This window comes from Microcaecilia unicolor, chromosome 4, assembly GCF_901765095.1.
Source record: "Microcaecilia unicolor chromosome 4, aMicUni1.1, whole genome shotgun sequence".
Classification (NCBI taxonomy): Eukaryota; Metazoa; Chordata; class Amphibia; order Gymnophiona; family Siphonopidae; genus Microcaecilia; species Microcaecilia unicolor.
The window spans coordinates 292,818,505-292,846,426 of record NC_044034.1 but is presented as its reverse complement, the minus strand read 5'-3'; the positions used below and the strand labels follow the sequence as shown (position 1 = coordinate 292,846,426).

The following is a 27,922-nucleotide window of genomic DNA, read 5'->3' as shown; positions in this document are numbered from 1 at the left end:
CTCCTTCCTCAGGACTGTGTTAAAATCCCCCCCCCAAACTAGCTGCCGTGAGGTGTAAAGGTACGGCCGAATTTTCCCAAACAGTGCTGCCCTTCCCCGTTTGCTTTGCGGCCCGTAGATGTTAATCACCCGCAAAGCCACCCCCCGCAATCTCACATCTAACACCAGACACCTCCCAATTCCCAGCTCCACCACCCTCTGGATCTCTACTTTAAATGTTTTGAAGAGGATGCCTATCCCCCCATACCGTTCCCCTGCCAGACCCCAAATAGAGGGCCCCCATCTCCAGGCCTGCTTTGCCCGCCGAACCTCCTCCAGCGTTCGCAGCCTGGTCTCCTGCAGAAGAAAACAGTCCACCGCCACGGCAGAGAGGCCATCGAACGCCAAGCATCTCGCCCTCTGGGAGGCGACACTAGCCACATTAAGTGTGGCGAATGTTAACAGCAGTCCAGCCATCATTGTGCCGTTCCATACCCCCCGCCCTCCTGGCTACCTTCCCTCTGCTCCATACTACCTCCAGGGATCCCTTCCCCTTCACCCTCCCCTTCCTCGTCCGCCCAGTCCCGGACCCCTAGCTCAAAAAGCCCCCCCCCTTTCCTTACTTTCTTCCTCCCCTTCTTCCTCTTTTCTTCGCCCACCTCCCTCCCTTCTTGGGAGTCGTCCACTGACCCTCCCCCCCCTGCCTCCTCTCCCGCCCCTTCTGCCCCTTCTTCGACCCCCTCCATCAATCCTGCCTCCAGCCCATCCTCCCTCTCCTCTCTTGCCTTCATCCCTGCCTCCTGTCCTACCCTCCTTTTTCTCCCCCACCCTCCCTTCAGCCCCCCCCAATCTGCCCCCCACCTCCCCGACCTCCTCCACTACCATTTCCTCCTCTTCGTCCCTCAAAACCTTCTCCCTCTTCTTCTTCTTCCTTTTACCCGCTGTTCCCTTTCCAGCGTCTGCCATGCTTTCCAATCCATCCTGCCGGCTCATCCCATCCTCTCCTTCCTCTCCTGCCAGTTCGTCACCCCCTTCCTCATCTTCCAATCCCCTAAATCTGTTCTCTACTTCTATCCCCATTCCTGCCTCCCCTCCCCCTTCCTCCCGTACCCCCGTCACCTTCCGTTGTTTTTTTGACACCCCGCGTCCAACCCTCATCTGCCCCGTCCTGCCGCTTCCGCCCTTCCCCCAACCCTTCCCCACCTCCCACTCCCTGTCCCTCCGCAGCTCCTTTCCCCCCCACCCCGGGAACCTGATCTCGCCCTACATTCACTCCCCCCCTCTCCCTCTGAACTGGACCGCCCCCTCCCATGTCCTCCTCTCCCCCGTTATGGGAGGCCCAAGGGCAAGCTCTGAATGCATGCCCCAGACCCCCACACAAATTACACCGGATAGATGCACAAGACTCCGTAGGATGCTCCTTAGACCCGCACTTCCCACACTGCCGTACTGGGCACGACATACTAAAATGTCTGAATGACCCGCACTTGTGACATTGCCGCGGCTGCCCCTTGTAAAAGCAGAGGATCCGATCCCTGCCAATGAACGCCGCGGAGGGAATGTGCTGGGTCACGTGTCCTGCCTGCTTCAGCCTAACCTGCGCACACCATCCTCCCGCCCACACCCTACTGGGGTCAGGGAGTTTGGACAAGGGGGTACGCAATTCTGCGTACCGCTGTAGCCAGAAGGCCAGGTCCGCCCCTGAAATGGATTCATTTCGGACCAGCAGGGTTACCTGCACCAGGTCAGGTCTGCTGATCGGTACGGCCCTAAAGTTTCTCCAATCCCCTTTCCCCCTTACCCCCTCGTATTTCTCCCAGAAGACCTCCATGCCTCGCTGGGTCAGAAAACTAACATCATACTCTGGGATATTCACCGGGTGGATACAGGCATAGAGGTCCTCTGGGAGAAATCCTAAACCCAAGACCAACTTCAGGGCCTCATCCCTACTTGGCATCCCCCCCTCCCCCACCCACCTTAACTGAATCACATTCCTCCTTTTGGGAACCTGGCCCCCCCACCCTCCCCCCCATCCTTCCCCAATGCTTCCTGCCCCCCCATTCCCCCTGCGCCCGCCCCTCCCACCTACTACCGCCGCAAAGGATGGAGCACCCCCCCACCGTCCCCCTCCTCCATCTCCTGCACTGAGACCCCCCTGCTCCTGCTGCGCCGTACCCCCCCTCTCTCTCTTGCCTCCCCTCTCAGCCTCCCTCCCTTCTCTCCCTTCTGTCAGCAGACTTTGCACATTCCCTGCCTTCACAGTGTGCTTCTGTACCATTTCCCCTGCAGCAAAAAACCTGCCATTGTCCCCTTCAAAACGTTCACTAGAGACAGTGAGAGCAGGTTCCCCTAAATACTTGTTCCCCTCCCAATGCCCCTGACCCCCTCCCCCGCCCACCGAGCCAACCCTCCCCTCCCGGCCCGAACACTCCCCCCTGGCTCGCACCCCTGCAGCCTGGCCAACTGCAAAGTCAAAGGTACCAGTCAAGTTTCCTTCTGGCGCACACTGCAAGGCAAACACCTCCCGCTCCTCCCCCCCTCCTTCCCCCCCGGAACCTGCTCTCTGTGCTGGGTCCCTCCTTGCAACGTGCTGCTCCAGCTTTCCCTGTGCGGGCCCGCTGTTTTCCTGGGAACTGGTCTCCCCTCTGGCGTCCTGCTTCGTTGGGACTTCCTGCTCTGCCGTTTTGCAAAGTAAGAGTGGCTTCCCGCACTCCAGCACCACTCGCTCTCCCAAACATGGGGAATCCTCCTGCGCTGTAGCATTCTCCTCTGCGGCCATCCCTGCTCCTCCAGCCCGATTGGCTGGCGCCTCCTGCTCCAATGTGCTGGGCGGGCATGGCATCCCGCCACCCGGCAGCGCAGTTCCTTGCCATTCTGAACCTTTATGTGGGGAACACTGTGTGGCCTCCTGTGCTTTCTCTATGGAAAACCACTCCTTGTCTTCACCTGCTTTTCTTCCTGCATTCTCCTTTAAGAGGCAGCTCCCTGCAGGAACATCTCCACTTTCAGTCCTTAGCCCTGCTGCAGGCTGATTGGCTGGAACATCCTGCTCCTCAGAGCTTTGTGGGTGAGGCCTCCCAGGCATTTTTTCCTTGCCGTCTGCTTTTACTACAGGCAATGGGAACAGGACAACCTCCTCTTCTCCAGGTAAGTTCTCTGTTTCAACTTCCACCACCACTTCTGTGGAAAAAGGTCTCTCTCCTGAAATTGCAGCCTCTGTTTCAACAATGTGAAAAGTCTTAGTGTTTAAGTTTTTTTCCTGTTCTGTTCTCCCACACTCAGGTGCTCTCAATGAGGCTTCCACAGCCCCACCTTCAGTCCTGCTTACTCCAGAAGCTGCCTGCATTGGCCCAGACTGACTAGCAAGGCATTGCATGAATTTTAATGTATTTTGGGTGCTTGTTCCTGGCAGCTCCCCTGATGCTTCAATGTTTTGGGGTCCAAAGCCTGGGCTGATTCCTTCCTGCTCTGTTTGTTGCTTCCACTGTACCGAGGCTGACGGGGCCTGTCCCCCCGAGGCCATCCTGTCTCTGTTGATATAGAGTTCTCTCAGAGGATTTCCAGGGCCTTTCCTCAGGGCCCTCAGCAGCTGTTCTTTTCTCTGGAGAAGCCTAAGCAGCCTGGTTTCCTCTTTCATATAGGTTTTGCGATGCTCTGCTGGGGCCAGCTTGCTCAGGGCTTTTGCCATTTTGACTCGCTTCCCCAGGTCCACCACCTCCTTCTCCGTACTTTTAATTCTCTTCACCACTTTAATTATGCCACTGGCCGGGTCCTCTGGATCCTGGCAGTAGTCCACAAGCTCTTCCTCCTCTAGATCGTCACTATCCTCACTGCTTTCCTCCTCCACCTCCGGCAGGGCCTCTTGACAGATCTCCATTACCACTCTTTCCTTCTCAGACCAGCTCTTCTCTAGGGTCTCCGCCAGCTCTCTCTCCCCCTCACCTGCTGGACGTCGTGCGGCCGCGAGGGGGGTACCAGTCCGGCTTCCTCCCTTGGAGTCTGGCCCTCTTCTATCCACAGGGCTCCTTTCCCTCCTCCCTGCGGCACTGCAAGGGAGGAGACCGCTTTTCCTGACCCTCTGGTCCCTGAGCCCAAGAGGCCCCATGGCCTGGACCTGTCCTGGGGAACGCTCCCCAGAGGCCCTCCACATCCTTGGGGAGGGAGTTAGGCCTCACTCTCCTCCCACTGGAAGTCTGCAGAGCTCTCTGAAACACCTCCTTCCACCTCAGCAGACTGGATAAACCGTGCAGGTCTTTTTTCTGCCGTCATCTACTATGTTACTATATTACTACTACTACTACTACTACTATTTAGCATTTCTATAGCGCTACAAGGCATACGCAGCGCTGCACAAACATAGAAGAAAGACAGTCCCTGCTCAAAGAGCTTACAATCTAATAGACAAAAAATAAATAAAGTAAGCAAAGCAAATCAATTAATGTGAACGGGAAGGAAGAGAGGAGGGTAGGTGGAGGCGAGTGGTTACAAGTGGTTACGAGTCAAAAGCAATGTTAAAGAGGTGGGCTTTCAGTCTAGATATATTTAGATTTTGCTCACACCTTTTTCAGTAGTAGCTCAAGGTGAGTTACATTCAGGTACTCTGGATATTTCTCTGTCCCAGGAGAGCTCACAATCTAAGTTTGTACCTGAGGCAATGGAAGGTTAAGTGAGTTGCCCAAGATCACAAGGAGCAGCAGTGGGATTTGAACTGGCCACCCCTGGATTGCAAGACTGGTGCTGTAGCCACTAGGCCACTCCTCCACATTGAAGCTAATTGAAATTATGCAAATATAAGACACTGTATAGTAAAGTATAGTCTAGTATAGTTTTGTAATCTGCTTTGGATGGTCTAGTGAATTGTACTATGGTTATGATCACAAAATAAACTGCTCATCGCAAAGGCATCTGACACAAAACCTTGTTTTGAATCATTCTAAGTCGGGGGTCAAACTCTTCTTTTCCAAGAAGATGAAGCATTTTCATTTGGATTAAGCTAGCCTATGTGGCCTCTGTTTCTAAATGATATATGATGTTTAGTAAAGTAATAATTAACTTTTGGAGGTGGGTCTTTTAATAGTTTTTGATAGCCTTGATCAGTAGACATAAAATAAGTGGTTTGGGGGAATTTTTATAGGCACCATGTTTATTAATTTATCACATTTATATTTTGCATATATTATAAAATTATTCCATGTGTCTGTGTGCCTAATTTGTATATGAGTATACCCAGGGGTGTATACAACGGGCTCTCTCTCCGGACATAGCCGGCCCAGAAATTTGGGGGGACGGGGGAATACATGCCTCTCTCTCCCCTCCCTTGTGCGGGCACGGTAGGCATACCTTTGCCGAGCCCCACCAGCCAATAAATGGACTGCCACCATTCTCTGCTGCTTGTTTCTGGCTCTGAGCAGCATGATGGAACCTTCTTGCGCTTGCATGAAAAGTCCCAGCCCAATGCTCAGAGTCAGAAACAAGGAGCAGGGAGCAGCAGCAGTCTATTTACTTGGCTGGTGGGGCCAGCATCACTGCCAGCAAAGTAAAAGAGAATTCAGGAGGGGGCCCAAGCCTTCATTTTGGGAGTCAGTTGTTAGAATAGCCATGGGGAGGCCTACTTTAACAACCGGCTCCCAAAATTCTTAAAAACTTAACAAACGGCTCTCGCGAGCCCGTGAGAGCCCACTCCAGCACACCACTGAGTATACCCCCAGGCAATTTTTGCACATATAAGAGCCCAATTGAACACAGAAAATTTTGGTCTATGTGCCAAGTTCCTTTTAAAATTATCCCCAACATGGTTTAGTACATAGACCTCTCAGACTGTAATAATGTTATTTCACAGTGGCGTACCAAGGGGGGGGGGGGGGGGCGGTGGGGGCGGTCCGCCCTGGGTGCACGCCGCTGGGGGGGGTGCCGCGTGCCTGTCGGCTCTTCGTTTTCATGTTCCCTTTGCCCCGGAACAGGTTACTTCCTGTTCCGGGGCAGAGGGAGCATGAAAACGAAGAGCCGGCAGGCGCGCGGCACCCCCCCCCCAGCGGCGTGCACCCGGGGGGCTTCTTTCGCCGGGGGATCGGGGGTTTTTCGCCCGGGGGGGCATCGTGCTGTTCTGGGGGGGGGGGCGCTGCACCCGGGGGGGGGGGCGCATCGGCGATCCGCCCCGGGTGTCAGTCCCCCTAGGAACGCCACTGTTATTTCTTATACTCTGAGAAATGAGGGAACCATGGTTTAAACAGTAGCATTTCTAAATCATTACATTTTATCTGAAAATTGGATGAAAACAATAAGACCTTCCTCTCTAAACTAAAGAAGCCTGCTTTTTGGTACTCATGCATTGAGAGTTAACAGATATGTGAATCCAATCTATCTATCTACACATCTACACCTCTGTCTAAGTCCTGATAGCCCCTGACTTATTCCCAAAATTGTTGTGGATAGGACACTAAACACAATTATTCTTAGGGGCCCATACAGAAAAAGACACACAGAGCAATCTCATAAGTCTTCTTTATCTTTGGAAACAGGATAAAAATACTGATGGATATTGCTACTTACTATCACAATTGTCTATCATGTACAGTTGATCTTCAACCAAGATGGCACAGCTTTGGTTAGTATCTTTGATTCTGTAAGCACAGGGAGTGCCAAGGCCTCCAACCCTGGCTCCACCTGCACCAAAGCCTGCACCCATACCACCGCCAAAGCCTCCAACTAGGCCATAGCCTAAACCTCCTTTCTGGTCATCAATGATATGTATAATAGAAGTGTAACCTAGAAGAATACAGAGTGCATGAGCTTAAGAATTATTTAATAAAAATACAGTTTCAAGGTTTTATTAGAAAGCCGATTTCATGAGGGGCCTGCTTTTGCTTGCATTCTAAATTCTGATAATCTATTTACAGATTTAAAGTTTAATTTAATTTTACATTTGTAGTTGGCTTTCACACAATATCCTTGAGTTGAAAGGGGTTAATTTTATGCAGGTTTTCTGTGTGTAAAGCGTGGTTTATAAGTGTAGAAGTCCTTTTATAAATTGTGTGGTGATATATGGTCATATATGCATGTCCTTCAACAAGATGAGTATCTTACACACTTCAAGTGTAGACATTCCTGGGCAGTAGTTTGGGCAGAGCAAGGACAGAGTTATGATGGATGCAAGTATTTTACAAACTATGCAAGTACATGTATGGTATACACACACACATACATTAACACCAAATTTGGAACAGATGTCGGCATTTGCATACAACAGAGGCTGGATCTGGGTGCCTATCTTTATAAAATAGGCTTAAATTGGGCACCTTCTTGGATTTCTCACATAGGTGCCCTGTTCTAGAATCAGGCCCAAAGTGGATAAGAACAGGTCTTATATCATATAAAATTAAAATTAACAACTGATCATCATAAATAAACCATTTAGACTGAAGTTGTTGGATCACTTTGGGTGCAATTTGCAAACTGCCTGCATTGAAATAGTCCATAGCGTACCCACAGACATTTGCATTCGCTTTTTGTATGGGTAGCTTTTTCACGGAAAACAACATGCACAAAGTTGAAAGTTCTGTCTGCCCATGTTATTCTCCTCCAGCACCAAGTATTTAGTCCAGGTGGGGGGAAATAAGTCCCTCTCCTTCTCTTGGCATGGCTAAGCAATCTTTGGGGGCCTGAAGGGGAGGCATTTGGGTTTTCCAGAGGGGCATCGCAGCCCAGTTATAGAGGGGTGGGGGGTGGGGGGGGGGGGAAATCACCACTCAGTGGTATAGCCAGAACTGACTAAACATGGAAGGCACTAGACATATTTGTCTTCCTCTTTCTGCATCACTAGGCTCTCGTTCAGCTCAACCTATCCCTCCTCCAAGCCACCATTCTCTCTCCTGAACCTCATGCTACCACCCATACCTGCAGCAGCCACCATTCCCAATCCTTCCCTGGAGCAGCACCCTCTTCCCTGGTCTCAGCCTCAACAGTGGTCAAAGGATGGTGGTGGCACTGGAATTATATAATCGCACACAATGAAACCTTGCAGGAGGTAAGTCCTATTCATGATCTCACAAGGTCATGAATGGTGCTTGCTACCTGTAAGGTTTCAATGCGGCTCAGAGACACGGGCTGCTGCCACTCTGATTGCTGCTGCAGCTGAGACTGGAGAAGAGGAAGTTGCTCCACAAGAGGTACCTTTGGCTGGTGGGTCTTTGGATCCCTGCCAGCACAATTTTGTCCAGGAGCATAAGAGGGGCCTGAGCCAAAACAAGCCTGAGGGGAATGGAGGTCTAGAAGGAACTTGGGTATGGAGGGTTTTTACTGTATAAGGATGAAGAATGGGTGAATTGAAAGAGGTTTCACATAAAGGACAAGGGGGGTTCAACTACATGATAGGGGGCAAATTTTGGCTGAGAGGGAGTCTTGAACTTTTTTTTTCACTAAAATTGTTAGAGCTGATTTTCAGCACTATGGGAAAATTCTATAAAGGAGATGCCAAAATTTATGTGACAAATATAAACAAGTGGCTGAATGGGTTAAGAAATAGTGGAGTGAAAGGTGACAGAGGGTAGAGGGTAAATGGAGCTCACTCTGAGGAAGAGAATGTTACCAGTAGTGTGCCGCAAGGTTTGGTTCTTGTTCTTGGGCCAGTTCTTTTTAACATTTTTATAAGCGATAGAGTAGACACGCCTGATGGTGTGGATAACATGAAAGAAGGACTTAACGAAGCTTGAGGAATGGTCTGGTATTTGGCAGGTAAGATTTAATGCTAAACAATGCAGGGTCATGCATTTGGGCTGCAGAAACCCGAAGGAACAGTACAGTTTAGGGGTGAAGAACTTTTGTGCACGAAAGAGGAGCAGGATGTAGGTGTGATACTATCACGTGATGATCTTAGGCCAAACAGGTACAAAAGGTGATGGTGAAAGCTAAAAGTAATCATGCTCCTGTATAAGACTCTAGTGAGACCTCATTTAGAATATTGTGCACATTTCTGGAGACCGCACCTTCAAAAAGATAAACAGGATGGAGTCGTTCTAGAGGGTGACTACTAAAATGGTTAGTGGTCTTTATCATATCATATGGGGACAGATTTAAATATTTCAACATGTTTACTTTGGAAGAAAAGCGGGCGAGGGGAGATATGAATATGATAGAGATATTTAAATACATATGTGGCTTAAATGCACAGGAGGAGAGTCTTTTTCAATTGAAAGGAAGCTCTGGAACGAGGGGGCATAAGATGATGGTGAAAGGAGACAGACTCAGAAGTGGCCTGAGGAAATACTTCTTCACAGAAAGGGTGGTGAATTTGTGAAATTGCCTCCCGGTGAAAGTGATGGAGACAAAAACAGTGTCTGAATTCAAGAGAGCTTGGTGCAAGTACATATGATCTCTAAGGGAGTGATAGGGTGAGTAGAGAGTATGGATGGGCAGACTGGATGGGCCATAAGTGGTCTTCATCTGCCTACATTTTTCTCAGTTTCTACATAAATGACCAAAATACTGGCATATGCATGTGTATGTGTGCACATATGTACGTAAATACCAATATATTGGCTACACGCTATTCTATAAGTATGCGTGTATCTTAAATGCATCTGGGCAGGGTATAGGTGGGGCCTCCACTTCTGCACATAATTTATAAAATACTATAAATTACATGGCTGGTGTAAGTGCTCACATTTAAATTTATACACGTGTATATATCCAGTTACTCTAGCTTTATTCTATAAAAGGAAAGGAGGCGCCACATATGCACCTTCCAGGTGTGTAAAGATAGGTGCGCTGTTAGAGAATTGCCCTGTACCTGGCTACGTTTAGGAAGGGGAACCCAGCTATACTCAGTCTAGAAGGTTAAAATTTGATAATCTAGATTTAGAAGAATTTTCACTTGAAAACTTACCTTCCTGAAGATAAGTGTGTAAAATTAGCTGATTATCTTACTTGTTCAATGGGTGTTTGAATACTGACCTCATGGTATGAAAACTGACTGCTTTATGGCCAGATTTCGTAACAGGGCATCTATGTGAGAAGTCTAAAAAAAATGCACCAATTTCAAGACTATTTTGTAAAGACAATATAGACATCTATGTGTCTTTATAAAATAGGCTCCCAGAACCAGCCCTAATGTTGTGCAAATGGCAATGCATACATTTTGGCACAGAATATCCAGATAGCTTTTGACCACTGCGACCACTGTTTAAAAAAAAAATCTTCAACTGTAGCAGCTGAATATTGACCCAGCAGTCTCTTAAAAAAAAAAAAATTAAAAAAGGGAGATGTCTATCAGGCTTCATTAAAGTACTAGAAAGAACTTTTTTTTGAGTTCATCATAAGTAAGGGAGGGAGTAAGAAAATGCTTTTTCACTGGGGGCGGGGTTGTGAATGCCTGGAGCAGACAGGCTAGAAAATGGATAAAAAATAATGGCATAATTCACACATGAGTAGGAGTGACTCAAAACAAAAAGGCTATAATATAACTGAAATGCAAACAAATTAGCACATATGTGTGTGTGTAAGCACCCCAAAGGTATTCTGTAAGGTCACATGTGTAACTGCAAGGAGGGTATATATAGGGCCAGAGCATGGCTTGAATATCATTGGGGCTCTCACTTATGCATGTGACTTTCAGAATGTTGTAAGCAGTGGCGTAGTTACGTGGGGCCAGGGGGGCCTGGGCCCCTTAGATTTGGCCCTGGACCCCCCTGCCAACGACCCTCTCGACCCCCCTCCTGCAGCCAACCCTCCCCCGCCATCGCCGTGGGCTACCTTTGCTGGCAGGGGACCCCAATCCTCACCAGCCGAGGAGGTCCTCTTCTTCCCGCGAAGGCTTCGTTCTGTTTCTGGCGTCCTGCATGTACAACGTGCAGGACATCAGAAACAGAATGAAGCCTTCGCGGGAAGAAGAGGACCTCCTCAGTTGGCGGGGATTGGGGTCCCCCGCCAGCAAAGATAGCCCACGGCGGGGGAGAGTTGGCGGCGAGAGGGGGGGGGTCGAGAGGGTCGTTGGCAGGGGTCGTCAAAGTTGGCGGGGGGTGATAATGGCTGAGGGGGGGTCAGCGGCGCCAGGGGGATGCTAAAATGTGCCCCCTCACCTTGGGCTGTGGACCCCCCTCCCGCCGAAATCTGGCTACGCCCCTGGTTGTAAGTTACGTGTGCCCTTGTCGCATTTCGGCACTGGCAGTTACACCGGATCTACGGCAGGTGTAACTGTGGGTTCACAAACATATGGCACACTGATACTGAGCTACACTAGTTTTCAACAATGACATCTGGCTGCTCAGAAGCCATTATAGAATAGGATCTCACTGCGCGGCACTGCCGCACTTAAAATGATGTGCCCACTTATAGAACGACCCCTTTTTGGGGCAGTTCTATAACTGTTTTTCCTACATGAGCACACAGCTGTGGAATGCACTACCAACAAAATTGAAAATAATTAACGAAATGACTAACTTTCGCAAATCTCTGAAAACGTATCTCTTCGACAAGGCCTAGGAGAATCCATAGCTTAACTACAACTCTTTACCACTTCACCATGATTTTGAATGACGTCTTTCTATAACCATTTGCTAGTTCCTATCTGCCTTCCTTGATCTTTTTTGTAACACTAAATGTATCTTTGACCCTGTAATGGTGACGCCATAACAGACCTTCGTAAGCCACATTGAGCCTGCAAAAAGGTGGGAAAATGTGGGATACAAGTGCAATAAATAAATAAATAAACTGGGCACCTCCATTTTGGCACCCCAAGAGTACACTGTAGCAGGAGTGTAGCAAGTCCAGTGCACGCCCTGTGTGGTACGTCCCCGTCCTGCCCACTTTACAAGGGAAGCTAATGGAAGGGTCGCTAGTATTGTGCTCCAGCTTCCCTTGCACCCTGTGTGGCTGCACTGCCCACACATAGCTTGCTGCAGCCTTGCATGGTAGGAGCCTGTTCTATACAGGAATCCAGCGGCATACCAAGGGCAGGGCAGTGGGAGTGGGAGTGGTCTACCCCAGGTGCATGCCGCAGGTGGGGTGCAGGGAGCAGCCACACGGCTGTCAGAGCCGCTGGTTCCCTGCTCCCTCTGTTACTTCCTATTTTGGGGCAGAAGGAGCAGGGAACCGGCGGAGCCGACAGCCCCGTGGCTGCTCCCAGGAGGTAAGAGCAATGCACCTGGGGGGGGGGGGGGGGTTGGAAGTGATGTGCTGGGGGGGTGCTTTTGCACCCGGGGGGGGGGGGGGGGAGAATACGCTGCATCCGGGGGGGTGCATAGCGGCGATCCGCCCCAGGTGACATCCAACCAAGGAACACCACTGCAGGAATCTAGGGCTAGATTCTGTTATATAATATTATCATAGCCTACTATTAGCACTTAACATGTAGGCGCTCACACTTACAGCAGACAAATTTCTGGCATATGTGTTGGTGCCTAATGAGGCAGGGGCATGCCTAATTTACAGTATTCTGTATGTTAACATGTACAATCAGGAGCCCCGCCCATGTCCTATCCAAGCTCTGCCCACATATACACCCCCCCCCCCCCCCCCTTTGTAGCTACACACTGTGAAACTCACATGTGCCCTTACAGAATAACACTTCGGTTACATACACACGTATGAATTAATTTGTATACATTTGTGCTCACAAAGAGGCGTGTAATCGTGGGTGTTTAGTTATATTATTGCCTTTTTGTGTTCATCCTACCCGTGCTTGAATTATGTCATTGTTGTGGTTCCTCTTCCCGGCCTGTCTGTTCCAGGCATTTACTCCCTCTCAGTGAAAAAGCATTATTGTTGCCTACACGTAGGCCTCCCTTTGCAAAAACACACTATGCAGATAGTCGCAGTGTACAGTTATGCACCTGTGTGTAAATATTCTGGTATTCTAAACATTCTGGGCCCGATATTCAGAATGTGGCCCAGAATCAGCCCAGATATTCAATGCCAGGCCTTTTCCAATGACCAGCACTGAATATCCAGGTGTTTTTTGGCTGAAGTAATTTAACTGGCCAAGTCGTTATTCAGCACTAGCCAAAGATATTCCTGCTATTTCGGCAGCCTAATTTGGCCACCAAACGTAGGGGATTGTTTACTAAAGCTTAGCTCGAGTTATCTGCAGCAGGGCCCATTTTATTCCTATAGGCCCTGCTGCAGATAACTCGAGCTAAGCTTTAGTAAACAACCCCCTAGCCAGCGATATGCTGAATATTATGTGCAATATAACCAGCTATCCACTAAGCGCTAGCCACCAATATTCAGCGGGAAATAACTAGCAATCTCCCACTGAATATTGCCAGATAGGCTGTTAAGTGCCATTTAACCAGTCAGGAGCCTTTCCTGGCCGGTTAAATGGATTTGAATATCAAGGGGTTTGTGCACAGCGGATGCATATATATTGGCACCTGGGTTATAGAATTGCCTTTAAAGGGGCCTTATTGGTAGAGGAAGAGAGAAAATGACAGACCATCTAAGACTTGTGACAGCACAGTAAACAGGTACAAATGGACAGACTGGGTGGATCAGGTAGTCCTTCTCTGCTGACAAATTCAGTCCCTCTAATATTTGAACACATGCTTAGCACTGGGTTTAAATCTATACCTGAATTTTCAGTGCTGGTTGATACTCTGGTATCGGTGCTGAATATCTGGGTATAGACTGACCGCAGAGGTTATCCAGGTACCACTGATATTCAGCACCTGTACTCAGATAACTACCTGAGCAAGACCTGTAAAAGAGGAAGTTGTGTTACTCTGGTGCAACAAAATTGGCAGAGGCTGGGGACACCTTAGAGATTTAATAATTTATTGAGGCATGAGTTTTCAAGGTCCAGGCAGTGTCTATAAAGTGCTATGTGACTCTGTCAGTTTCATTACATGGGTAAGTTAGGACTTCCAGCTCTGTCCCTGCATCATCCTGCCACTACCTGGATAGCGTCAGGGCAGTCAGTCAAGATTTTCAGTGCCATTAATGCTGCTGAAAATAGGTGTATGGCCCAGGTGAGTGGTACTTATCCAGATGAGAGCTGTTCTTTCTCAGATAAATACCGCTGAATACAAGCCCCTATGTTTCTCTCGTTAAGAATTCACAAAGGATCTTACCTTTATCAGGACGTCTTCCATATTGTGTAAAATATAGCCTGAGTTCCATATATGGCGGTATTGGATAAGTGATCTTTCTGGGACACCATCTGAAGTTTTGAGTGGTCTGTAGTTGAACAGAAAAAAAGTTTTCACTCTTCTCATAATTCTTTGTTTGGACATGATCATTTCCCCAAACACTTTTTGAGTAATTTTCAAACACCTACAGTAGTTAAACTTTCCTTGTGGTATTTTCATCAGTTTTCAAAAAGAAAGTGCGCCTGTGCTTTCAGTTTGAAAATTTGATGTGTACAAAGTAACTGTAGATATTTGTGCTTGCTTTTTCTATGGAAAAACACGTGTTGGTTTGAAAATGCAGCCAGTATGTGTTAGGTCTCATCTCTGATCTGAAGTTGTTTTTAGTAATGCATGTGCTTAATGGGGCTAGAAGCACATGTACTGAGGAACCCCAAATGAATTTGTAGCCAGATAAGGGTGGGTAATTTTCAGACAGCCCTTTTACCTGTGACAATTGATACCTGACTAAAGGGCCTTTTTTATCAAGCTGCGGTAGGGTACTGCAGGCTTCTGTGAGGTGATTTGGCTCTACCATTGGGCTCCTGGGGGTACCTGGAAGCAATTCCAGCCCTCACCCTGCGCCATTTCCTAAGCGGAAATTTTTTTGTGTGCGAGCAGTGGGGCGTGCCCGGTTACCACCAGGCTACCACCAGAGCCCTTACCGCCTCCTAGGAATCCCCCAGGAAATAGCGGTGTTGTTTTTAACTTACTGCATGGCCATTTCCTTCCCCTGCCCCCAAAATTTCCTTTTTTAGGCAGAGGTAAAAGGGGGCCGCGGCATGTGGCAAATTTGCATGCCGACGCCCCCACAGGGCCCCTTTTACCGCCACTTGGTAAAAGGAGCCCTAAATGGCTTTTGAAAACTTTCTTCCTCATTAGAAAGATTTATTTTGTCTGTCAGTTTTGAAATTAAATTAATTCATCCTGCTATTGGCCACACTCGGATATTAATGGTATTTTGTATTTTTTAAATTAATATTGCTATTGAATTTTTGTGTTAGTTGTAAGTTTCTCTGGGTCCTTCCTGGAAGAAGGTCAGCATATAAATGTGACAGTGAAATGCATCAAGAGCCATGAAACACCTTGTGAGTTTCTTGTACTGGATCCATTGCCATCTATTGAAATGTGCTAAGAGGCTGGATAAGTGAACGTGACAAGGCCTGAGAGAATGGCCCAGGGATCTCAGTGGTCCAGGGATCTCAGTGGCCCTGGCAGTTGACAAATTTGAGTAGACTCAACTGTGCTAATTGAAACAGGATACTTTATCCTCTTTTACATATACTTAATCATAGGGAAGAGAATCTTGCATCATCTGTACTTCCCCTCCACAAGAGTCTGAATATTGGTTTGAAGGAAACAAAACCTTTAAATGCTAATTGTCAAGGAAGGGTCACTGTAGAACAGGAAGAGAAAAGGAGTTAGCTCACTGAGCTGTCAGAGAAACTTGTGGAATCAGAATGGAGCTGGACTTTTTTACAACTTTCCTTGCATTTAACCAGGGTGTGAGGTATTAAGTGTCTCTATGTAATTTTGGTAAGCTGATCCAGTCATGGCCAGCTCAAGAAAAAGTGTCACCCTCAGCCAACTTGCTTTGGTGGTGCCCCCCATTTCATTGCTTTCAGCACCCCTCCTCCCCCCCTCCGCAAGTTCGGCATCTCTCCTGGCCACCCCCCTGGTCCAGTCTCTCTTTCCCTCTCATCTGTCCCCCTTCCTGTGAGTCTGGCAATGCTCCCTCATCTCTCTCCCTCCCCTGTTGTCCTGTAAAGTTTATGTTGGTTGCTGACAGCAGCAGCAGGATAACAGGCTGCCTTTGTCCAGCCCATGGGTCTTCCCTCTGCCACATCCCACCCAAAGTAAAATTGCATCAGAGGAGGAAGGATACAGCAGATGGAAGACCCAGGGGCTGGCTGAAGGCAGCCAGTCATGCTGCTGCCGCTGGCAACCAACATAGACTTTACAGGACCACGGTGGAGGGACAGAGGTGAGGGAGTACTGCCGAACCCATGGGGAGGGGAAGAAAAGGTTTAACCTGCAGACCAGGTGCAGTCAGATGCAGGATATTTTGGCACCCTTATTCACTAGCACCCTGGATCCAGTGTTGGTTTACACCATGTCAACTGTAGAGCTCAAGCTTAAACCTTTCTGAGAAAAGCTGGAGGGAAAATGAAACAGGGCTAATTGGTAGATCAAGTCTGAGTAGAGGAATATACTGTGTATTGTCATGTGAATCAGAAAGTGTTATTTTATGAAATTAGTTGATTAATTCACCTTCATCTGGTAATTTGCTTTCTTCTGGTAGAAAGAATCCATGCCGTATGTTTGTAATTTACTGGAAAGAGAATAGAAAGGCAGACTTAGATTCTGAAAATATATATGTAGCCTTCTTGCCAGATAGTCCATTAGATAACAATGGGCTTACTAGTCCAGGTTCCAATTCTTTCCTTCCCTCTGAAAAACCTGGTTTGGAGTTTCTGAGATCCACTTCTTTAGAATCCCACAGAACCACTAGTGGAACTTGATGCAACCACAAATAACAGTTCATTTCCTTTCCTCTGTAAAACAGTTCATATTTATCTTCTTCTAATTCTGACACTATGCTCACATACACTTCCAAACCCTTTCTCCCACTAAATAATTAGCCTCTTTCCCTTGCTGCCTATGGAGAAAGGATTCAGTCAGGTTCCTAAGCTTCCCAAGGGACCCTGATGCTGTATCTCTTTATCCACACTGCTCTCTCCTATGCCTTTGGTATCAGCTCATTGAGGTACTGTTACCACAGGATCCCAGATGGAGACTAAACATTGTCCACTGACCCTCTGGTGCTCCAAGGCTCAACACTTCATCAAACTCTCGCAACCAGACTTTCCCATTGTTGCCTTCAGTATCAGGAACAGCTGGGCACTGCTCTAACCCTTCACTTTACACTCCTTTCCTCTCAATCTAGTCTGGGAGTAAGAGGCCACTACTGAGAACTAAGGGCAGGGTGTCCAGCTCCTCCTTCCCTCACTACTCATTTCCAACCCAATTCACAGTTAATTCACATTTCTACATACTCCCACTTCTTAAACAGGGGAATGTACCAAACAGGTCTCACCAGTGGGGGTGTACCCATTACTCACTCTTATGCATTTCTCTTCTAATGACACCCCAAATATGGGTTTCAGATGGGAGAAGCACCACACACGTACGCAAATATAAATATAAATAACTCTGGACATTCAACAGCACTGTATATTTAGTGTTGTTGAATATCCTTGTGAACCACCTTGGCACTGTAAGAATATGGGGGAATTCATACATAGAACTCAAAATTCAATACCAGAAAAAAATTGATGCTACGCACTATTCTATAAAGGGCACGTGCCCCTTATAGAATAGCATTTAGAGTGGATTCCCAACTCTGGTTGCCGGACTTATGCCAGCTGAAACCTGGTGTAAATTCTGGTGCACAAGTTGAGTGCGGATCCCCCATAGTCAATACATTTCACCCAAACTTTTTGGAATGCCCTTGACCCACCCATGCCCCTCTCATGGCCATACCTCTTTTGGGTTATGTGCTATGGGAACTGGGCGCTCAGCGTGTTAGAATAGTATGCAGCTAGTTGTGCATATTGGTGACAATTATTATCGTCAATAATTAGTGAGCATCCAATTATTGCTTATTATCCAATTTAAGTTGCACATGCATCTTAAATCGGTGCCCAAATTATATATAGAATCGGGGGGATAGTGCCAGGGCAGTGTGTGGACAGAGTGAGGATGGAGCACCAAGTTATCCAAAGAGCAACATAGGGTCAAAGGGGGTCACAAGGAGTGCAACATAAAATTCAGCAGCAGCATCTGATGGATTGCTGTACATCTCTGAGGGGGGAGAGAATAATTTTTCTCTTCAAATCTTGCTAAGTACTTTCACATGGTGACCCCTATTGTGTAACTTCTTTACTGAAACTCAGCAGGGCGACACTACAATTGAAGTGTGATTGCAAAGAAAAGGAAGAATACATACTGGACACATATCACCTAGGATAAAAAAGTGCCCACCTGTAGCTAGTGGCATAGCTATGGGTGGGTCTGGGTGAACACAGGCCCACCCAGCGGCAGCACCCCACATCAACATCTCTGCTCCTCTGTGGCGTCCCGGCACCTGCTTGCTCATTGCTGAACCCTGTCCCTCCCTGGTGTACTTTGCAGGTGTCCCCAGCACCTGCAGTGATTCAATTATTGCTGCTTGTGCCGGCCCTGCAGGCTTCCATCGGCCGGGTCCCGTCTTCATTTTCATCATTTCCTGTCTGGCGGGACCCGGCCGATGGAAGTCACATCAGAGGAGGGCAGGACACAGTGAGGGAAGACCCGCCCGAGGCAATCTGCCGCTTTCACACAGAAGGCGGTGTGCTGCTGATTTCGAGATTTTTTTTTAAATGAAGGTGGTTGGATGGCAGACAGAAGGTAGCTGAGGGTAGATAGGTGGAGACTGGGGACTGTGGTGCTGGTGGCCCTGGGCCTGGGGAATCCCCCCCCCCCCCCTCGACGGCCCTGAACAGGAGTAAAGCCAGTATAGTGAGAGAAATAAAGGAGTTGGAAAAAATCAAAGAAAGAAAGAAAGAGAGAGAGGGAACCCAGAAAGGAGTAGGAGAGATTTAGAAAGGATTGTCGGGATAAAGGTTGATAACATAGTAAATGAAATGACAGCAGATAAAGATCTGCATACATCCAGTCTGACCAACAGTCACATAATTCATTATCAATTCATGATTGATCCAACAATCCAATAGTATAGTATAATAGTTGGATAAGTGAAAAGTCGGATAATTATTTTTTTAATTTTTAATTTTTTGTTATATTTGTACCCCGCGCTTTCCCACTCAGGGCAGGCTCAATGCGGCAACAATGCATAAACAAAGGCATAGAGCTCCCGATTTTCAAAAATTCTTTATTAACAGCACTATAGCACATTCTGCAGCATGACTGGAGTGCTAAAACATACTGTAATCACTGTATTATACCGTAAAATAAGACCAATACAGAAATGGTCTTATTTTAATGGCCTAACAATGTAGAGCTGCTTTATTCCATATCTTTTCTTCCAACAATCAAGCCACTCGGTAATAGCAGTAAAATTGGAGTCACCTTCCAACAGACAGTAGCGAAATTGGAGACATGCAGCAAGAGGTGTAAGCAATATGAGAAACCATGTGGAGCAAGTCGGTCTTCAGATTCTTCTCTTATGAGATAAATACTGATGTTTGATTTTGTGGCCATGGAGTTTTGAATTTTGGACAGGCCTGCTAGTTCAAAATAATTTAGTAAATAGAACTTTTTTGACAATATTAAAGCGCATCTACTCTCTGATTCTTGATTATATCATAGTGGGGGATTTTTGGAACCAAGTCTTTTTCTCTGTTATGGAGTTTTTTTACATTGGTTCTTTTTTTCCTCTATTATAGAAACCAACGATAGGATTTGACTCCTGATATAGTAATGGGCAAAATATTCTGTCTGAATTCCCCTACTTGGAGATTTGAGGTTTCATTTATTTAAAATATTTTTTCCTATTCAGGATCTGAGGGTGGATGTTGTCTTTATTAACAAATTTGATTTTAGAGTAGCATAATCTTTAGTGGAAGTTTGTTATCCCTATTTTTTGCTTGTATAATCAAAGACGTATGAGTCACACCAGGAAATAATTTTAACAGAAAGGGCGGTGGATACCTGGAATGCCCTCATGGTGGAGGTGGAGACAGTCATTGATGGAATTCAAACATGCATGGGATAGACACAAAGGAACCCTAAATAGAAAGAGGATAGAATCAAAATAAAACTTCAACAGCTATGAAGTCATTTATGATAGGCAGGAGTGGTGCTTAGACAGCAACTCCAGCAGTAGGGAAGTGAGACCAACACTAGATAGACTTCTACAGTCTGTGTCCAGTATTTGGCAAGACAGATCAGGATGTGCTGGAATGGGTTTTGATGAGAAAGGAAGGGGGCTCAAAACAAAATTCTAACAGCAATGATAAGACATCACTGGAGAGAGGAAATTTAAACTGCCAAGAAAGTGAAACTTCTTAGCTTGCCTTTCATTTAAGAGGATGAAGGGTGAGGGGAGAGGGGAGAAAAATCCAGTGGTGAGGGAAGTAATAATTTAGCTCTTAGCCTCTCGTGATGCCTACACTGAAGAGTATGATAAAAGGGAATATTAATTAATATCACAGAAATTAACCAAATCCAATATTGTGCAGCAAAGATTACTGGCAGAATTCTACCAGCAAGGGTGCAGGGACATGGGAAGAAGAGAAAGATAACATCTCCTTAGAAAAAAATGTTTTGAAGGAGAAAAAAAAATCATTGCGAGCATAGGTGTCCCTGATAGATGGGTTCCTCAATGGATCAAGATCAGTAAAGGTAATGAGAAAAATCTAAAATATTAGGTTGAGGCATGCTGCATTAACAGATGAAGATCGATTTGTATGCTTCAAAATTAAAATTAGCAGCAGGAGCGCAAAATCTGTGGAGGCAGAACAGAAAAGAGAGATATTAAAATAAACAGTTTAGAGAGAACCCAAAACAATTTTACATGGAATTGGGAACGAGTTTAAGTGTAGAGCAAATACCACCAATTAAAGCTGAAACAGAAACATTCTAGAGAATCTTATATGAGGGCCCTTTTGAGCACAAGTGAGAAGCGGAGTGGCTACCTTGTGTACATGATTACAGGCATCCCCCATGCTTATCCCAACTTTTGTGAATTCCATTACCATTTTAGCCTTCACCACCTTGCCCTGGGACGCCACTCTTTTCATTCAGCATCCTTTCTGTGAAAAAGTATCTTCTGATTTTGCTCCTGCATCTTCCTCCTTGGATCCTCATACTGTGTCCTCTTGTTCTAGTCCCTTCTTTCCTCTGAAACTAAGTTTTCTTCTTGGGCACTATTGCTATCCAATTGTCTCTATCATATCCCCCATCCTTCCTCTCCTCTGTTGGGCCTTCAGAATTAAGAAAGGGAAAGGAAAAGGAAAAGGAAAAGGGAAAAGGAGATAGAATTTGATATACTGCCTTTCTGTGGTTACAATCAAGATGGTTTACATGCATGCAATTTAATTGACAAACCAATTAGCACTGATAATTGGGTGCTAGATATCAACTATTATCACTGCTTGGCATTAATTTAAATTTATATGCACATATTTAGCTGAATTTACGTGCGGATTTGAAAAGGGACTGCAGCCTTAGGAGGGGCATGAGCAGATCAGGGGCATCCCTGGAATTTGCTCACAGTGTTACAGAATAAGGAGATCTGCTCCTAATTTACATGTAAGGATTTACACTACGGTTCAGTTGGTGTAAATTCTCGTGCCTAAAACTTAGGCATGGACCCTGACGCTAAGCACTATTCTATAAACGGTGTCCAACTTGGAGGACCATTTATAGAATAGTCTTAGCGCTCTTTTTTTCAGCCCTGATTTTTCACTGCCATTTATAGAATTGGATCTTTTATGTTTATGTTTACTACGGCTTGATATACCGCCTTTCAAATTAAAATCAAAGCAATTTACAATAAAACTCTGCTGACTTTAGATACCAGGGTGCTAAGTGGTGGAATTCACTGCCAATGGCAATCAAGGGCCAGCCTGATTACTTGGGATTTCACAAAAGACTAAAAACTCTCCTTTTTGAGAGGTTAATATCCATTGATGGAGTATCTTAGATTGCAACTGGCCATCAATGGTCTAGATTTGATATTATGTTTATAGCTTTGTAAACCTAGTCTGTTGTTTATTTACTGTTAGACACATTGAACTCAAGTATGTTTGGGATAATATGGGGTATAAATGGCTAAATAAATAAATAAACGTGATAAAGTCATAACAGAAACAGGAAAAGAACTACAAATTTCAGAGAGGGCAGTGAGAGCAGGAGGTGTAAGCCAGGGATTGCTCCTGTCAGATCAGGGAACACAGATGATCGTGCCAAAAAGGCCATGGAGAAAAGGTGTTCTTTCAGGTAAACCACATTGAGCCTGTAAATAGGTGGGAAAATGTGGGATACAAATGTAACAAAATAATAATAAATAAATAATAATAAGAAGAATAACTTTTGAGGTAAGATTGTTCAGACTGAATGTGGGTGGGAAGAGAATTCCAAAGATGAGGGGCAATACAGAAAAATGCGGGGTGGTGTGCTGATTCAAGGGGTGCTGAAAACACTGAAGGAACAGCAAGACAGTGTTGGGATAGGTACTTATTTTGTACATGGAGCAAATGACTTACCCAGAGTCATAAAGAGCTGCAATGGGAATTGAGCCCAGTGGGCCACTGCATTAACCATTAGGCTACTCCTCCAGTAAAAATGCAGATGCCCTTTTTACATGACAAAGAATCCTGAAGCTAGTTTATTTACATAAAGTGTGATCTGTTGAATCCTCTTCATGTACTAAAATGTGTCCCTTTGAGAGAAAAAGTACTAAAAGTGGGGTATGTGACTTATTTATACCATAAGATAAGATACCCCTTCCCGTGCACTCCGCTCCATGGATAAATCCTTCTTATCTGTTCCCTTCTCCACTACTGCCAACTCTAGACTTCGTGCCTTCTGTCTTGCTGCACCCTACGCCTGGAATAAACTTCCTGAGCCCCTACGTCTTGCCCCATCCTTGGCCACCTTTAAATCTAGAGTGAAAGCCCACCTCTTTAACATTGCTTTTGACTCGTAACCACTTGTAACCACTCGCCTCCACCTACCCTCCTCTCCTCCTTCCAGTACACATTAATTGATTTGATTTGCTTACTTTATTTCTTGTCTATTAGATTGTAAGCTCTTTGAGCAGGGACTGTCTTCTATGTTTGTGCAGCGCTGCGTACGCCTTGTAGCGCTATAGAAATGCTAAATAGTAGAAATGCTAAATAGTAGTAGTAATAAGATAGAGGGATACCAACTGCATAATCCTGCAAAATTTCCGCCTCAGGTATGGACTAATTACATCTTTACAAAATGAGAAATGTTTGCCAATAAAAAAGTACTTAAGTACCTTTTAGGCACTTGCAGTTTTAGGCTGTAGAACACGAAATTGGACATTGGCACTGTGTATTGCAATAAAAATAATATTCAAAAAAAAAAAAACATCAAAATTGTGAAAAAAATTGCATAGTCTCTTTTTACTGACCCTATAGTACACAACATAGTAACATAGTAGATGACGGCAGAAAAAGACCTGCACGGCCATCCAGTCTGCCCAACAAGATAACTCATATTTGCTGCTTTTTTGTGTATACCCTACTTTGATTTGTACCTGTGCTCTTCAGGGCACAGACCGTATAAGTCTGCCCAGCACTATCCCCGCCTCCCAACCACCAGCCCCTCCTCCCAACCAACGGCTCTGGCACAGACCGTATAAGTCTGCCTAGCACTATCCTCACCTCCCAACCACCAGCCCTGCCTCCCAACCACCGGCTCTGGCACAGACCGTACAAGTCTGTCCAGCACTATCCCTGCCTCCCAACCACCAGTCCCGCTGCCCACCACCGGCTCTGGCACAGACCGTATAAGTCTGCCCAGCACTATCCCCGCCTCCCAACCACCAGCCCCGCCTCCCGATCTTGACTAAGCTCCTGAGGATCCATTCCTTCGGCACAGGATTCCTTTATGCTTATCCCACGCATGTTTGAATTCCGTTAGATAAGCATAAAGGAAAGTTGCCCAAATTTACCCCTCCAAACTCTGATAGCCAGATCTTTGTAATCTGTAACACCACTTTTGGTACCTTTTTGCTCAGCATCACTATTGAATTTCCAGCCCTTGAATATTAGTTCTGCAATTCTGTTGTAATCCCGACCAGCGATAAGAATAAGGTACCAATGAATACAAAAAAAAAAAAACTTATTTGGAAGAGAGAAGCCTATTTATGCCTGAATATGAAAACTAAGGAGAACCATTACAGCAGTCTGTTTCACCTGCAGAAGAGACTCATACCTGTTTGAATGAGGTCTGACGGTCTTCTGATGAGCTCTGATTCTCTGTCATTTCATTAGCTGCTATTTGTAGAGGGTGTGACAGTGTTTCTATTTCAGAAATGTTTCAGGTGCTTCACATAATAGTTTGTGTAGAAACTCCACCACGCCCTTTAACACATGAAAAGATGTAGAAATGTTAATTTGCATAAAGGAAATAAAATAGCTTTGAATCATTTTCAATGTTCTTTTCTCCCTACTGTGAATTTGCATCCAGAAGCATCAACATTAATGCCAGACAAGAACTGCAAAATCTGTCTAGGCTGGCCATGCTTTATCTAGTGGTTAGGGTGGTGGACTCTGGTCCTGGGGAACTGAGGAACTGAGTTCGATTCCCACTTCAGGCACAGGCAGCTCCTTGTGACTCTGGGCAAGTCACTTAACCCTCCATTGCCCCATGTAAGCCGCATTGAGCCTGCCATGAGTGGGAAAGCGTGGGGTACAAATGTAACAAAAAAAAAAATAATGCTAATTTCTAAGGGTCCCTTGAGCTACATAACAGCAAGGGTCCATCTAGCCCAGTGGCCTGCCTAGGTTATAAGTATCTGTCAGAGTCCCAAAAAGTGTCAAGATTCCATGTTACTTAATCCCAAGGACAAGTAGTGGCTTTCCCCAAGTCTACCTTAATAATGGTCCAAACCTTTTTTTTTAAACCAAGCTATATTAACTGCTTTTACCACTTGCTCTAGCAATGAATTCCATCTTAGCTATAGGCTCAGTGAAAAAAATAATTTCTCCTATTTATAACATCATGGAGTGTCCCCAAGTCTTTGTACTTTTTGAAAGAGTAAACAATCTATTCATGTTTACCCATTCCTTTTGGGATTTTTTAAAAACTCTTTTATTTATTCATTTCAAAAAAATGTACAAGATTAATTCTCAAACAAGAAATGCAGAAAGTAACAGTGCTACAAAAGCATCACAAGGTAATTCAAAATGTAAAAAGTAACACAATTTCTTTCTTGGACTACCAAGAGAGAATAGGAAGAGAGCAATACCAAAATAAAAGGAAAACATCTAATAAAGAAAAAGCATTAACAGGTGACAGCCATTATTCTCAAATTATACCACATATATTAATTTTGGATGATCTTCATCATATCTAGGAACAAATGTAATTGCTCGGGAAGTAAAAAGCACATATTTTTTTCCCCTCCAAAGGGACACCACCTTGTAAGTGGTGGAGGGGCTTCCGTGTTTTAATGACTCAGAGGGCTATGCTGAAGGGTTACCCATATCAGACAGGCCTCTGAGGAGAAACCAGACAAAGAGTGTCCCAATTTAGGGAGAGGGGAAAGATGGTGACCTGAAGCTCGTACACTCAACGGCCTAGCTGTCCTCTGAAGTTCAGTTTTTGTTCACTTGAAATTTCCTCTCTGCATTGTAGTTGCCTTAACAGAGGAAGGGGACAATGGGGGGTCAGCCGCCGATGACCAGCGTTTTGTCCCCTGTGCAGCAAGTGTGGAACCGCTATGTGACGAGCTGCCCATAGATGACTGGGTTGATGGGTCCTTTGATTAGCGCCGACGAAGGAGCGTCGATGCTCTTGGACTGGAAACAACTTCATCGCTCAAAAATCATTTAACCACCATGCCCAAGGAGTGGAGGAGTGAGTCAGGAGTGTATGCTGAAACGGAAGTCGTTTACAGCTGAACCCGTGTCAGCGGTGCTACTCCTAAACCCTGAAGAGTTATCAGCTTGGAGTTTTTGGCTCCCGTGGAGGTTGCATTGAATGTCATCTGGAGGGTGCTCCAGGACCTGACGGTGGTAGAGAATGACTTTGCTTCAGACATAGTCTTGTTAATGAGTCACATGGATAATCTAATCGAATCCTTTGAGAATATACAGCAAATGAAGTTCTACTGAAGTAGGAAACGGTTAAGATTTGAAAATGATAAGACCAGAAAAATTTGAACAAAATGAATATTGTTACAGATGATTAATATCGAGATTGTTGTTTTCCCAGAGTTCCGGGTATGACTCCTAATGTTTTTTTTCCCTCTGAAATGATTCCTCTTAATATATTAATTCAAAAGGAGTGAAGCCTGTGAAACTGGGATTACTTTAATCAGCGGGAATTGGATTGGAGATTCAAGGGTTTGTATTGTTAAACAATTTCTGGTTTTAAAAGGGAAAAAAATGAAATCAGGTGTATTACTTCCACTAATATTGGACAATAAGTATGTTTCCAATGAAATTGATGGACTATGCATCGTTATGGTCTTGAAGAAACCAACCAAATGATCAATGTGGAATAATGATTTAGATAAATAATTACTGTGAATAATCGGGTTAATACCACGTTTTCTTTGTTTGCTGTTGTTTAAATTGATCTCCTTGTCTTGTTTTACTCTCCCTATTTATTTTGTGGTCTAAGAAAGAGAAAGATTGTATAAAATCCATTTATCTTGTTGAGCTTGTTTTCTTCTAATATTGTTTTAATGTACAATCATCTCTGTTTTACTGTTTTGCAAGTGATCCTTGTAAAATGAAAAAATTATAAATAAATGATTAAAAAAAAATAAAAATAAAAAAAGCACATATTTTGTCCCTCCAAGTCACACCAGACATTTGCACAGATAAGACAATAGGAAGGTAGCTCCCAAATCCTTCACTTCCTGTCTCGTAACCTATCCTCTGAATATTAGCGCTTAGCAGCTAGCCAGATAACCAGCTATGTCAGCTGTGGAAATAGCAGGCCTATCATTAGCTACTATGAACGTAGCCAGCCAGTGCTGAATATTGACTTGGTTGGCTATGCTTATAGCAACCAAAACTAAACCGTTTAATGTAAAGAAGTGCAAAGTGATGCATGTGGGAAAGAGGAACCCAAACTATAGCTATGTAATGCAAGGTTCCATGTTAGGAGTCACCAATCAAGAAAGGGATCTCAGCATCGTTCTTGATGATACGTTGAAACATAGTAACATAGTAACATAGTAGATGACGGCAGAAAAAGACCTGCATGGTCCATCTAGTCTGCCCAAGATAAACTCATATCTTGAATTTGTACCTGTCTTTTTCAGGGCACAGACCGTATAAGTCTGCCCAGCAGTATTTCCCGCCTCCCAACCACCAGTCCCGTCTCCCATCACCGGCTCTGGTACAGACCGTATAAGTCTGCCCTCCCCTATCCTAGCCTCCCAACCACCAACCCCTCTTCCCCCCACCTGCTCCGCCACCCAATTTCAGCTAAGCTTCTGAGGATCCATTCCTGCTGCACAGGATTCCTTTATGCATATCCCACGCATGTTTGAATTCCGTTACTGTTTTCATCTCCACCACCTCCTGCGGGAGGGCATTCCAAGCATCCACCACCCTCTCCGTGAAAAAATACTTCCTGACATCTTTTTTGAGTCTGCCCCCCTTCAATCTCATTTCATGTCCTCTCGTTCTACCGCCTTCCCCTCTCCGGAAAAGATTTTTTTGCGGATTAATACCTTTCAAGTATTTGAACGTCTGTATCATATCACCCCTGTTCCTCCTTTCCTCCAGGGTATATATGTTCAGGTCAGCAAGTCTTTGGTCATACGTCTTGGAACGCAAATGCCATACCATTCTCGTAGCTTTTCTTTGCACCGCTTCCATTTTTTTAACATCCTTCGCAAGGTACGGCCTCCAAAACTGAACACAATACTCCAGGTGGGGCCTCACCAATGACTTGTACAGGGGCATCAACACTTCCTTTCTTCTGCTGATCACACCTCTCTCTATACAGCCTAGCAACCTTCTCGCTATGGCCACCGCCCTGTCACACTGTTTTGTCGCCTTCAGATCCTCGGCTACTATCACCCCAAGATCCCTCTCCCCCTCAGTACCTAT

The 27,922-nt window shown here is 45.6% G+C and overlaps 1 protein-coding gene across 1 annotated transcript in view; it reads right to left on the bottom strand.

Moving 5' to 3' along the window:
- The window catches only part of LOC115468079, a 42,502-nt gene extending 18,417 nt beyond the window's left edge, over positions 1 to 24,085 (bottom strand). Inside the window, exons 1-4 of the mRNA XM_030199601.1 lie at positions 24,063 to 24,085; positions 16,365 to 16,425; positions 14,040 to 14,145; positions 6,529 to 6,744 (exon numbers count right to left, since the gene is read on the bottom strand). Of these exons, the coding sequence (XP_030055461.1) occupies positions 6,529 to 6,744; positions 14,040 to 14,145; positions 16,365 to 16,406 (364 nt within the window). The 5' untranslated portion in view covers positions 16,407 to 16,425; positions 24,063 to 24,085. The remainder of the gene's footprint in view (positions 1 to 6,528; positions 6,745 to 14,039; positions 14,146 to 16,364; positions 16,426 to 24,062) is intronic.
- Between the last annotated feature and the right edge of the window lie 3,837 nt (positions 24,086 to 27,922).